We start from the raw sequence: 13,502 nt of genomic DNA on the forward strand, positions 1-13,502 counted from the left end.
TTTCCCACTGAGCTGGGAGCCAAGAGGATGCAGGCTCAGTCCCAGTGCCCCAGGATCATGTCCTAAGCCAAAGGCAGGTGCTTAGCCAACTGAGCCACACAGGTGCCCCACCCCCAAATCCAGTCTTAATGCTACTCCTGCTGTAACCAGATAATAGTTATGACAAGAAGATGGTATATAATGAAGAGTGCTGGGTATGAGTTGATGATAAGTAGAATTGTAGGTAGTTCTGTATCCTCAAGCAGTTTATAACTTAATTGGTCTGACAAGATGCTTCCATGAGGGGGAAAGTAAGTCATGATAAAAAAGCTAAGGGATGCAAGGCAAGAAATGTTAGAGGGCCATGAGTAATTGATTTCCAAATAAGCAGTAGAGATGAAAGTTAAGTTCTGAGGAGGAAGCGTTTGGGTTGGGCTGAAGAATATCGAAAGGCTTTGTGGACGGAAAGGGACTTGATTTTATAGTAGGTAGTATTTCTCTAACCTTTTTCTTCTGGTCTTTTGTTTATTGCTAATAATGGCTGAAAACAATATCTCATTGCAAGCTTAGGTCTATTTTGGCTTTTTTGTTGTTTGAAAGTTATTTATATTTATATAGTTTACCCCAGAATAATTTCATAATGGCTCATTCAAATTTCTACTCTTTCCTACGTTATCCTTGGTAGTGTAAGAAAATGATCTGGCACTTGTGCTCAGATGATTTTTCATTTCATTTACAAGGTTCCTTTTTGATCCCCCGTATAGCACATTACTTATTTACTTAAAGAGTTTAGTAAGATTTCCATAATAGGGTATAGTTGACAGTTGGGATTAAGCAGAAAGGGCAAATAGTTGTGAAGGAAGAAGATCATGTTTCATTGTTGATGGGTTAAGGACCAGAGATACGAGACCCAGAGGAGGCTGAAGACAGGAGGAGAAGAGACATAGTGTCCCAATGCAGTTGACATGTGGGTTCAGGGAAGAAACTGTGCCAGTCATGGTGCCAGCTGCACAGCCCTGCACCTCCTTCTGTCATATACTCTTAGGGGTGGAAGGGATTTCAAGGAAATTTGGTCAGACCCCGTTCATAAAATATAAAACAGATGTAGAAACAGCCTAAACAGACTAGAAAACTTACATAAGGTCTCATAAAAGTGACAGAGCTGGGATGAAACCCTGTGTCTCCTGAATCATAACCAAGCATTCCTACTACCTTCTCTGAAGTGTGCAGAACTCTTGGCTGATAGGAGAGGAGAACTTTCCTAAATGCGATAGATAAGGACCCTTTGCTGCTGTTATTCTTTCTAATACACGAAAGTAGTTTAGAGATGGTGAGATTAATTTATCTGATGAAGGAAAGCACATTGTGTCAGCGTACAGTATATCAGCATTTCTCAGCCATTTGTGAAGTATGCCCTCTCTGATACTATCTTCCCATCTTCTGGATAGCACTACGAGCCAAGAATAATGATACTGAATTTTATTTATTGTGGTTTGTTTTATAAAAATAATGTACTAGTTGTCCTTTTGCAGCTACATAGGGATATTGATGGAGAATCACTTCTGTTTTGAGTTCAGTAAGTTGATCCAAGTCAATACAATATGTTATTAAAATAGATATACTTTATTTAGCAAAGATGGTATTTTATAGCTATATGTCTGCCATTGGGTTTGGTGTTTTGAATGATACTACTGTAGAGCTCATTCCCCTGTTCTTTTGGAATTTCCAGTCCAGTTGGGAGGCCAGTCGTATGCACACACAGCCTCAAATCTACCACGACTAAAATGGTAATCCCACCAGTGCTTGTCCCCGCTACACCTGTTCCTCCTATGTCATTAAGTGGGCCCACTGTCTCTTCAGTCACTCATATTAGAAATACCGGAAACCTAGCATCACCTCGCTTCTCTTCCCCTTCTTCACTCCCTCATCCAGTCCGGTAGCAGATCCCTCTAACACACCCTCCGTACCCCAGCTGAACTGTCAGCAGACTTCCGTTCATCCTTTAAGACTACTAACATTTCTTCTTGAGGAAAATCTTAAGTGTCTTCCTAGATGAGGTGCTCCTTCTTCAGTGCAGTTGTTGGCAGTAAACTTCTCTGTTAATCATTGGCTGTACAGTTTCTTCAGGTCAAGGAACTTACTTTATTTCTCTTTAAAAATCCAGTACAAGGTACATTATTAGACCCTCAGTTTTTAAATCAGTACGTTGAGTGATGGGAGGATTATTAGTTGAATTTGGGGTGTTTATAAAGCATTCCAGTGAAGTAAGGTTGTCAGGATAGACAGAGTTCAGATATTGAAAACCTGAATGCTATGCAAAGAAAAGAGCAGTTATAGCTGGGCACATGGGTCCACACGGCCTCCCCTGTAGCCACATGTCATCACGTGACTGCATTCTGGCCATTGAAAACAGAAGTGGTAGGTGTCCCTTCCAAGAAGTTTCCTTAATGGGGGCGCCTGGGTGGCTCAGTGGGTTAAAGCCTCTGCTTTTGGCTCAGGTCATGATCCCAGGGTCCTGGGATCGAACCCAGCATCGGGCTCTCTGCTCAGCAGGGAGCCTGCTTCCTCCTCTCTCTCTCTGCCTGCTTCTCTGCCTACTTGTGTTCGCTGTCAAATAAATAAAAAAAAAAAAAAAAAAAAGAAGTTTCCTTAATGGAGGGGCATATCATTCCCTAGCTCACCTTTCTGCTGGCTGGAATGAAATCTAAATGGTGGGGGTTCCCATGGTCATCTGAATGTACCTGGGCCACGCATCCTGTGGTTTGCACAGTAGGAAACTAGAAGAAGTCTTGGCAGGAAGGAGGGCATTCCAGGAAGAGGAATGGAATGAAAGGACACATCTGAAAGTCAGATAAAAAAAAAGATGACCTGGCAAAGGGGATTGAAAAGGAGTCACCAGAGTGATGGGAGGAAAGCTAGGGAAGTAGTTCAGTAAAGAGGAACTGGGTAGCTGCTACCCAGTTGAGTAAGAAAGAGATGGGGAAAATGTCACTGGATTCCACAACATGGAGGCCTTGGTAAGACCCCAGACATGGTAAGGGCAGAAGTGGTTTTGGAATGATTGAAGGGTAAATAGAGCATAGAAGACTCTAAAGAAATTTGCCCTTGAAAGAGAGAATTTCAAATAGAATGAACAACTGGCAGAGGGTGTGGAGTGAAGGGAAGGTTTTTCTGAAAGTACTGTATAGGCTGATGAAAATAGTTTTATTGTGAGGAAATGAGAGAACAGACAAGGTCTTGAGACAGGTTGATTAGATCCAGAGAAAATGGGCAGAGATAGCGTGTTTGCAAGGAGGAAGGACACTTCACCTCTGGTGAAGGGAATGAAGAAGAATATGGGGCACATGTGTGGGTGGGTTTACAGATTAGGGGTGCAGACATGAGGGAGCTCCTATCTGGAGCTTTCCATTCTTTCCTTTATTTAGCAAGGTCACCAGCTGAAACTTCATAGATGGTAAGGCCATCACTCCAATATCTTGTCAATCTCTTCCTTATAGCTTTGTTCTGTGCTGTGAGGAGAGTCTCCCAAGGTTCGGATGGACCATGTAGCTGCCTGAAAATCCTATAGTGCCTCTGCTTCCCATGGTACATAGAGCCCAATAGTCAAGACACAGTTTCCTTCTCAGCCCCATTTTCTCCACTTAGCTATGCTGCCACCAAAGCCAGCTGCCCTGTTGCCCTGAAACCACTCACCCTTGCTGCTTCTCAGCCTTTGAACATGCTCTTGCAGCTCTGTCCCTTTTTCCCTGCCTTGTGAACTCATTCTGTAAGACCTAATTCTCATATTGGGTCCTTTTAAATTTTTTTTTAAGATTTTATTTATTTGACAGACAGAGATTACAAGTAGGCAGAGAGGCAGACAGAGAGAGACGGAGAAGCAGGCTCCCTGCGGATCAGAGAGCACGATGCAGGGCTCGATCCCAGGACCCTGAGATCATGACCTGAGCCGAAGGCAGAGGCTTAACCCACTGAGCCACCCAGGCGCCCCCATTTTAAATTTCTTTGATGTCCTCCTCCCACAGACCATTAACTATAGCTTTTATTTCTATATCTGTGTAATTATCTTTCTATTGTAGTTTTTATATCTGGACTGAGCACAGTGTATGGTATTTATCTATACGGTAGGCAGTGGGTGAATGGATGAATTTTGATTTCTTTTCCTGTTCCTTTAGTGATTCTTAATGAAATTAAAATGAAACGAAAGTTCTATACTCTTAGTATTTGATGCAGGGTAAACATGTTTTCCCTTTTTTTTTTCCTAGGTGGTTCTGGAATGGAGCCGGGATCAATACCACGTTTTGTTTGATTCCTACAGAGACAATATTGCTGGAAAGTCCTTTCAGAATCGGTAAGAAGAGATCAGTTTCGGAGAGCTGCTTATTTGGACTTTAAGTGATGAGTCATGAGATTACCCTTGTTTTAAATATAAGAGTTGAAGTTGAAGGGACTTTTCCAAGTGTAGATAAGGTTTAACCTATTCAAGACCACTCCTATCTGAAGGAATCCTCAAATTTTATGACCAAAAAATCTGATTCCCAAAGAATAATCCTGCCTTGCAGAGTTAGTTACATGATCTTATTTATCATTGCCCCAGTTCTGTGAAGTAAAGGTAATTCCATCCCCCTGCAGGATGAGGAACCCGAGTGGCTACCCTGGCCAATATTATTCTTTTCCAAGTCCTGGCCTGTATTCTTCTGTTGACATCTTCTGTTGACTCTGTTAACAAGGGCCAGTCCCATGGAAGCCACCAGACTGACCCCTCACCCAGCCCTGTGATCACCACATCTTGCTGCTTCACTGTGAGGAGCAGCAAATAACCTCATAGGTTGGGTCTTTTTCTCTTTAAGGCCAAGAGGCTTCTTGGTGCAGCCACTCTTGGATGCTACCTTCAACCTTTCTTTTCCTTAGAGATTTTTTTCCTCCCTCAAAAGACCTCAGAGTGGAATCAATCTTTTTCTCACATCCTCCTTTTCTTCCTGCAGCTAAAATGAACTGCAGTCTCCTTTTTGTTTTAATTATTACTTATATTGTTTTATATAATAAAAGCAGTTTATGTCAGTGGTTGAAAGCAGTTCGAATAATACAGAAAAATAAAAGTTTATGCTTCTATCTGTTCCATTTTTAATTTACCCTGATCTAGAGAAAGCATTATTAATGAATTTTGGTCATAGATTCTTTGAGTAATCATCATTCTAACTTTTAAAAAATGAATGGAGTTCTCTCCTTTTTTATTTACTCATTTTATGCAGTACTTATTGACTCTCTTCCATTCTAACAGAGCACAGTGAATCATTACAGGGCAAGGAGCCTTGGGGACCAGAACAAATGTGGGGCAGCTCACAAGGGTAGTTAACCCCATGAAAGTCTAAATGTCAAAATCTTCCTTGATCCTGACTGTCCATTTCCCCCTGAGGATGGTTCTCATAAATCTTTTCCTGTGCTCTCACTGAACCAGAAAACCTAATGAAACTACAAGTGACTACAGTTGCTATCAGTTGGCACACCTTGACAATTTCCTGAGAACCTCTAGACTACATCACCAGTTGCTCTGGAGCCCTTGCCCCTGGCTTGGAAGTACTTCCTTGTCCCTCTCTTCACTTTTTGAGTGCCTTGTGGTTTCTGTCGAATAAGCGGGTTTTTTTAATTTACTGTGCTAATTGGATGTATGTACTGTTACAGTCATGAATATCTTAGGGAGGAAGGGCTAAGGGATTTTTTTGATTGATGTTAAGCTTTACTCTTTGCTTCATGCCAGATGTGTGAATGACATCCCAGACTTTGCTCCTTTAACAAAGAATGAGTCTTTGAGTCTTCCTCTGTTTTAGCCACTGAGATATAACTCTGCAGTAAAGAATTGTGTAGTCCAGTGGGGAGAATGGCATGTTAAGCAAATAATTCGTGAAGTAGGGAAACTAGGCTTTTCTCTTAGGATCTTTCTTTCTCTCTCTTTAAAAGAGAGAGAGCATGAGCAGGGGGTGAGGCAAAGGGAGAGGGAGAAACAGATTCCCCACTGAGTAGGGGAGTCCGACGCGAGGCTTGATTCCAGGACCCAGAGATCATGACCTGAGCCAAAGGCAGACACTTAACCATTTGAGCCACTAGGCAATCCTTTTAACAGCTCTTAAAAACAGTTTTCAAAGACACTAGGGATCTGCAAAATCAAAACTATTTTTTATAACAATACTAAGTGTTATTTGCCCTTTTTTTACTGTGTTGACATTTGCACTTATCGTGTAAAAGCTTTGATGGGTAAAACTGCCACACTTTAGCATGAGTCACTGTATTCTTCACTACCCCACATTTACATGGGTAGGATAAAAGCTAGTTTCACTTAAAAGTGTTCATGATGAAGCAGTCAAAGTTACTAATTTGATTATATCTTGACCCTTTGACCATACATCTTTTTAATGTTCTTTGTAATGAAATGCACCTGACTGTATGGTGATTATCTTGAGGAAAAGCCCTGTGTGATTGTTTGAGTTGTAACCTGGACTAGCTGTTCTGTTTCATGGAACACCATTGTCATAACTTGAAAGGACAGATGGCAGTATTATTACTCAGACTTGGTCATTTGGCAGATGTTTCTTGACAGTGAACAAAGCAATTCTGTCTCTTGAAGGAAGAGTAATGGTATTCATTGCCAGTGATAAAATTTGAGCTTTCAGGTGAAAATAAGAATTTGGGAAATCTTGTTTCTACTATTGTGGGCTTAACAGCTTCACAGTACCATAAACACTATCTCTTTAGATCTGTGTCCCAAAAAAATCACATTTGTTAATATTGTAGAAAAAAAATGAAAGAAATACGGCACCATTTGGCAGATCTGCATTAACTCAGTAAGCTCTTATTTTCCAGATAACCAATACATTGTTATAGGATTATTGTTACAGAGGTTACAGAATCTTGCATGGGTAAAAAAGCTATTCAGAGTGCAAGAAGGGCCAAAGGATTTCAGTGTAAAAGCACAAACAGTTCATTAATGTAGCTTCATATTCCACACTGCCACTAATTTTTAAGCAACTACCAGTTACTTTGGTGTAGGACCAGAAAGGAAAACCCATTATTACCTGAAAAATCTATTACTACTTTTTTGAAGATTTTATTTTTTTTGAGAAAGAGAGAGTGAGCAGGTGGAAAGGGCAGAGGGAGAGGGAGAAGCAGGCTCCCCGCTGAGCAGGGAGCCCCACTCAGGGCTTGATCCCAGGACCTTGGGATCATGACCTGAGCCAAAGGCAGATAGATGCTTAACAAACTGAGCTCCCCAAGGGGCCCCCATGAAAAGGCTAAAATACAACTTTCCTTTTCAACTAAATATCTGTATGAGCCTGGGTTTTCATTATATAGTTCAACCAAAACAACACATGGGAATAGATTAAACATGGAAGATCTGAGGTGCTCGCTCTCTTCTACTAAGTCATTAAAGAGATTGGCCGAAATGTAAAACAGTGCTTCTCTTCTCGCTAAATTTTTTTGTTGTTTTGGAAAATATTGTTATTTTCATTTAAAAAGTTGTTCATGGGGTTCCTGGGTGGTTCAGCCTTTAAGCCTCTGCCTTTGACTCAGGTCATGATCTCAGGGTCCTGGGATCTAGCCCCATGTCAGACTCTCTGCTCAGTGGGGAGGCTGCTTCTCTCTCCCTCGTCCTCTCTGTTCTCCCTCTCTCTCTCAAATAAGTAAAATCTTTTTAAAAAAAGTTAATCATGCTAACATGTGCGGAGGTTTTTGTTTTAAAATGAATATTAAGGGACGCCTGGGTGGCTCAGTTGGTTAAACGACTGCCTTTGGCTCGGGTCATGATCCTGGAGTCTGGGGATCAAGTCCCACCCATATCGGCCTCACCGCTCGGCAGGGAGTCTGCTTCTCCCTCTGACCTTCCCACTTCTCATGCTCATTCTCTCTCTCACACTCTCTCTCAAATAAGTAAATAAAATCTTTTTAAAAAATGAATATTTTATTTTTAACGTGTTTTATTTTCAAATATGGCAAATATGCATAGTTACAACCTATAAACAAAAGCCTTTTGGGTTCTTAATAATGATTAAGTGTGAAATGAATAATTAAGTGTTCTTTAACATAGCAGTTCCAAAACTTTAGTGTGCAGCAGAATCCCATGGAAGGCTTCAGAAAATGCATTCTAGCCCCTGCCCCCCTCCCCAACGCCTGCTGGATTTCTGAGTCTGGAGGTCTCAGAGGGGCCCACAGAATTTTCCTTTTAACAAGTTCACTGGTGACACTGAAGCTGCTGGTCTGGTGACTACACTTTGAGAACAATTCATTCCTGGATTCTTAATGAAATACAGTTTTCCTACTTTGTTTTCATTATAGCCAGTTTTCCTAAGAAAAGCTCAAAATGGATTGTCTTTTTTTAATCAAATATTTATCAAGCACCTACTCAGCCTACTGTGCCTTATGCTGTGCTCATGCTGATTGTGCACACTTGCAGAAATCCCTGTCCTGAAGGAGCTTCAAAACTTTAGAAGGAGAAGTAGCTGTAGAAAATCCACATACGGAGGTCAACAGTTTTAATCAAACATTCTTGTTCTCTTTCTGAAAAATTTTGTGTATGCGTGTTAAATATTTCTCCTCCTAATTTTAGACTGCATTAAAATATAGTTTGATTTTTATATAGGGATATTTCGAAATTACCTAATTTTGAAGATGACAAGTAAATGCATCATATATAACATCATGTGTTCTGATATATTTTTAAAATACCATAATATTTATAGGAAGTTTTTGTTATTTTGCTAGTTTCTCTGCAAGTCTTTTTAATGTTATTAGAAATGTTTAAAACAAGGTCCTATTCTGTATCTCACTAAGAAGTGAATATGTAAATTATCTATTGCTACTAATTTTGTGAGGCATTCAGTCAGTCTGGGGCTAGTCTAGTCATCTCTAAAATGTAGGTATTAGATTAATTAAGTGTAAAATCTTTTCCAACTCTTTGAATCTAAGGTACCATTTAAGTTTTCTTATCTATTTTATAAAATGTAGAAGTAAGGGGCTACATTCATAGTGTCCTTTATATGTCATAGTGCCTATATACTCACATAAACTAAACTGATTAAAATAAAAGCTGTATTACTGTCACTGTGGCTTTGGTTCTGAGTCATAGGTGACTTATTTAGTCTTCAGCTCTAAGATAAAGGCTTTCTTCTCATCTGGAAACTAAGATATAGTGGTCTCGTGGTTAGAAAGAAAGACTCAAACTCACTGTGGCTATGTCTAATAGTAGAAAAACAACTGACTCACTGACCTTGGGCAGATCACACGATCTCCTAATTTGTTAGTTTAACACCAGAGAATTAAATTGATTGTATAATACAAGCTTACTAGAGCCAGTACATAAAACCATTATATACTTAATGTTTTCCCCATTTGAACATGTATGGATATTTCCTCATTCTATTAAAAAATTTCTAATAGCAGGTAATTGCTTGTACAGGATAGCTTTGGAATGTGCAATCCTTTTTTTTTTTTTTTAAATCTTAGGAAAAAAAACCTTAAAAAAGTAGTTTTTTCAGATTAATTTTTGGTCTAAGCTATTGGGAGTGAAATGACCTTGGATAATTTAGGTGTGGGCAATGCAAGACATTTCTTTTTAATGGAAAAGACTGATACATATTTTGAGGGAATGAACTTAGAGTTAATTTAGCCAACAAGTATATGTTAAATCCCACTCATGTACCAGACCCTATTCCTAGGCATCTCGTGATGACCAAGAGGAATTCATTTACCCTTATATAGAATTGGCACTTTAGTGGGGAAGCTTTTTTTTTTTTTTTAAACTTACGCATGTGAACTACAACCTGTATATAAATAAATAGTTATCATTGTGGATTTCTGGACCGGCAGCGTTGCTGTACCTGGGAACTTGTTAGAAATTCAAGTTCTGGGGCCCCACGTCAGACCCAATGGGTCAGAAACTCTGGGTTGGGGCCCAGCAATCTGTTTTACAAGCCATAAGGTGATTCTGATGCCTGCTAATGTTTGAGAACCATTGGTATAATAACTGCATAAAAGACCTAGCTGAGAAAGCTTCCACATACTGTTACAGTGAGGAGAGAGAACCTGAAGATCTAGGAAGGAGAGGAAGTATTTTTTTTATTATTTTTTGAAATTTAATTTGATTTAATTTTGTGTGTGTGTGTGTGTGTGTGTGTTCCAAAATTCATTGTTTAGAGGAAGAGAGGAAGTTATTAATGCAGCAGGGCACAGAATGAATGGTACCACATCTGCTCTAGAGATAGTCTATCTAGTGGAAGATAGACATGCATAAAAACTAGTAAATATAGCGTGCTAAAGATTACTTAGCGTACAGAGTATAATGGAAGCTGCATGGTAAGCAGTACATTCTCTTTGTGGGAGGTGAGGGAAGAGGGCTATTGGGGAAGGAGGAAGTGGTTCAACAACGCATGAAAAAAAAGATATTTTAGGTAGAGGGAGAGGCACGTTCAAAGGCACAAAACCTTGCAAGTCTTACTTTATTGGGGTAAGCGACCAGAGTGTCTAGAGCACAAGGTATAGATTATGACATGGTAAACATTGTCAGGAGGGTTGGTAAATGTTCAGTTTTCACATATAGCTGAGTATTAGGTGATTCCTCATTTTTCTCATGAAGCTCTGGGTCCCTGGTTCTCCTTTGACCTTCATCTTCTCTTTTGCTCCACCCTTTTCTCCACCACTCTGGCCTCTAGCCCCTTGAACATGCCAGTTAGGTATCTGCTTCAGAGCATTTACACGTGGTGTTCCCATTCTCTGAACCTTTCGTTCCCCAGTTATCCACATGGCTTGCTCTCTCACTTCCTTCACATCTTTGCTGAAATGCCACTTGCCTATGAGTCATGATGAACTCCTGTATCATAGGTCCAAAATAGACCTGCAAGATGGAGGAGTTTTGGTTAGGTTGGTAAAAGAAAGGGAAAGAGAGCTTTCAGCAGGGGTAAAACCTGAACAGAACACTAACATGAGACCTAGGTGAAATATTCAAGAATTAGATACCTGCCTGACTGCTTATTTTGAGGAAAAGATAATCAGAAACTTAAGTCGGGCAATTTCAGGATGGACTGTGCTAGTGTCTCATATATATCATTGACTTATTTAACAATTACTGAGCTGCTCTGTGTGCTGAGCACTTTTCTAATCGGTTGGGTACTTTAGGGACCAAAACAGAAGGCTTCCTGCCTTCTTGGAGCTTACATTCTGGAGGAAGGACACACACAGTTACCAGTGTAGGTAACAAGTTAATTATTTAATATGTTAGAAAGGTGGTCAGTGCTATGAAGACAAGAAAAAGCAGGGCAGGGGAATGAGAGGGCTGGGAGGGGCTGGGCTTGGGGCAGCAGGGAATAAGGAGTGCTGCAGCATAAAACAGGGCTGGGAAAATGGAGCTGGGTCATCGTTAGGGAATGTTGGATAATTCCCTTTTTGTTAATTTTGTTTAGCTTCTAATTTCTTTTCTCTTTGGCTACATTTGTATCACAGCACCCTCGTTTGCTAAACTGAGCATGTAGGAGCATAAACTGAGTGTCCAAGACCTCCTGACAATCTTTTTTTTTTTTTTTTAATTTTTTAAAAAAATATTTGACAGAGAGAAATCACAACTAGGCAGAGAGGCAGGCAGAGAGAGAGGAGGCAGCAGGCTCCCCGCGGAGCAGAGAGCCCGATGTGGGGCTCGATCCCAAGACCCCGGGACCATGACCCGAGCCAAAGCTAAAGGCAGAGGCTTTAACCCACTGAGCCACCCAGGTGCCCCCGACCTCCTGACAGTCTTAAAGTGGAGTGATGGCAGCTTCTTTACAGGGTGGTTGTGAGAAGTAAATGGTGCAGAACTGCATAAAGATCTGCATGCATCTTGCAGAGAAAGTTCTCAACAAATAGTCTCCTAACATCAGTTTGAAACTTGCAATTCTATGATATGGTTGGCTGGTTTGATAACCTTTTCATTGTTTTGGTTTTTTTCCCCCATAACCTTTGAGTTTAAACCCTTTTATACTCTTATTCCCAAATGTATTGGAAAAATACATGTAAGCTGGAAGACCTGTGGGTTTGCCCTAGGCTCTGTCTGCCGATGCCGATCGATGTGGTTTATACCTGGGTGAATGGCACAGATCTTGAACTACTGAAGGAACTACAGCAAGTCAGAGAACAGATGGAGGAGGAGCAGAAAGCGATGAGGTAAAACTGATCCTTTAAAAACAAAACACACACTGTTCTGAGTACAAGTAACAGTGCATTTCAGAAGGAAAGGGTGATGTTCACAATGCTGTCCAAACAAAAATCTGATAACATTGCTAGCCCATCTCAAATTCGTGCCATTAGATGTTGTCAGTCACATATCTGACCCTTGTTTCTTGGTGCCCAAGGAGAACTCAGTCACTTTAGTGACATACTGGCTTCACTTTGTAAGATGGCCATTTTATGACTGTGCCACTCTAGTGATGCCTTGCTCTCTGAGAGCCCTAAAGGGAAAGGAGCCTCCCAAGAAAGCCCTGGACTTCCTGCTTACTCAGGCTGAGTCCCAGGTGTGATATCTTCATGAAATAAGGTGTTTGTTAGTCAACATAACTACATGGTAAGAGCTGTTAATTCCCTGGGAAAGGTACAGTGCCCTTGAATGGAGAGCCTTTAGAGCTAGGGATCTGGCTGATGTAACTTCCTTTCTGATTCCTTAGCAGTATTTGTTGAGAATTTCTCCATTCATTTCTTTGTAAATGTTAATGGGTGCTCCCCAGTTGCAGGTAATTGGCTAAGTTATACTGCAACAAATTATTGCTTTAGAGAATATTATACCTTCCCAGTGCATGAAAATGACTTTGGCAACCTGGTGCCATAATATACCTTGCCAGTGCATGAAAATGACTTTGGCAACCTGGTTTTACTAGTAAAGTGTAGAAGCTTGTATGTCAGCTTTTTCAGTTACTGTGGGAGGTTTGTGATGATAATAACTTGAGCATATTTCATTGAAAGTTAAAATTTTATGTATCTTAAATGTTGTAAGCATTATATTTCTTAACCTACTGGTTAGTTCCAGGGGAGTAACCAAGAAAATCAGTGTTGTCAGTTACCTCTTGTTCACATTTAGGGCTAGTACTAGCCCATGCATATGTAATGAAATATATTTGCTTTCATTAGAGAAATCCTTGGGAAGAACACAACGGAACCAACCAAGAAGAGGTAAGTGTTTTGATTCTCCTCTCAGGAATAGAAGTTGAAATGTTGAAGTAAAACTTCCAGGTTCTCACTTGTTTTTGTTGGATACACAGTATTTTATATTTATTGTCCCTCTTCAATCCCTCATCTGCTAGTTTTTGACCCCCCCAAATTAAGTGCCTCCATTAGATGGAAAATCTAGCAGTGCCAAAGGCATAGTTGATTGAGAACTCTTATCCAGGTTGTACCTAATCAAAGCTTTATCATTTCTGATAGATCAGGTTTCTGGATGTTAAGGTTTTTCTTTTCTGTCGTTTTCATTAATCTCTCTGGGTTTTCTGTTCTCTTGGTACACTTAAAGTATGACTTAC

At 40.3% G+C, this 13,502-nt stretch overlaps 1 protein-coding gene across 2 annotated transcripts in view; it reads left to right on the forward strand.

The window, feature by feature from the left end:
• The window catches only part of GNPTAB (N-acetylglucosamine-1-phosphate transferase subunits alpha and beta), a 78,243-nt gene that overhangs the window by 22,938 nt on the left and 41,803 nt on the right, over positions 1–13,502 (forward strand). The window contains exons 2-4 of one of the 2 annotated variants that reach the window (XM_046011902.1): positions 4,242–4,327; positions 12,037–12,156; positions 13,114–13,155. In XM_046011902.1, the coding sequence (XP_045867858.1) occupies positions 4,242–4,327; positions 12,037–12,156; positions 13,114–13,155 (248 nt within the window). Of the gene's footprint in view, positions 1–4,241; positions 4,328–12,010; positions 12,157–13,113; positions 13,156–13,502 lie in introns of both variants that reach the window. The other variant, XM_046011904.1, reaches the window with a different exon arrangement.

Source organism: Meles meles, chromosome 7 (genome assembly GCF_922984935.1).
Source record: "Meles meles chromosome 7, mMelMel3.1 paternal haplotype, whole genome shotgun sequence".
In the NCBI taxonomy this organism is placed as follows: domain Eukaryota; kingdom Metazoa; phylum Chordata; class Mammalia; order Carnivora; family Mustelidae; genus Meles; species Meles meles.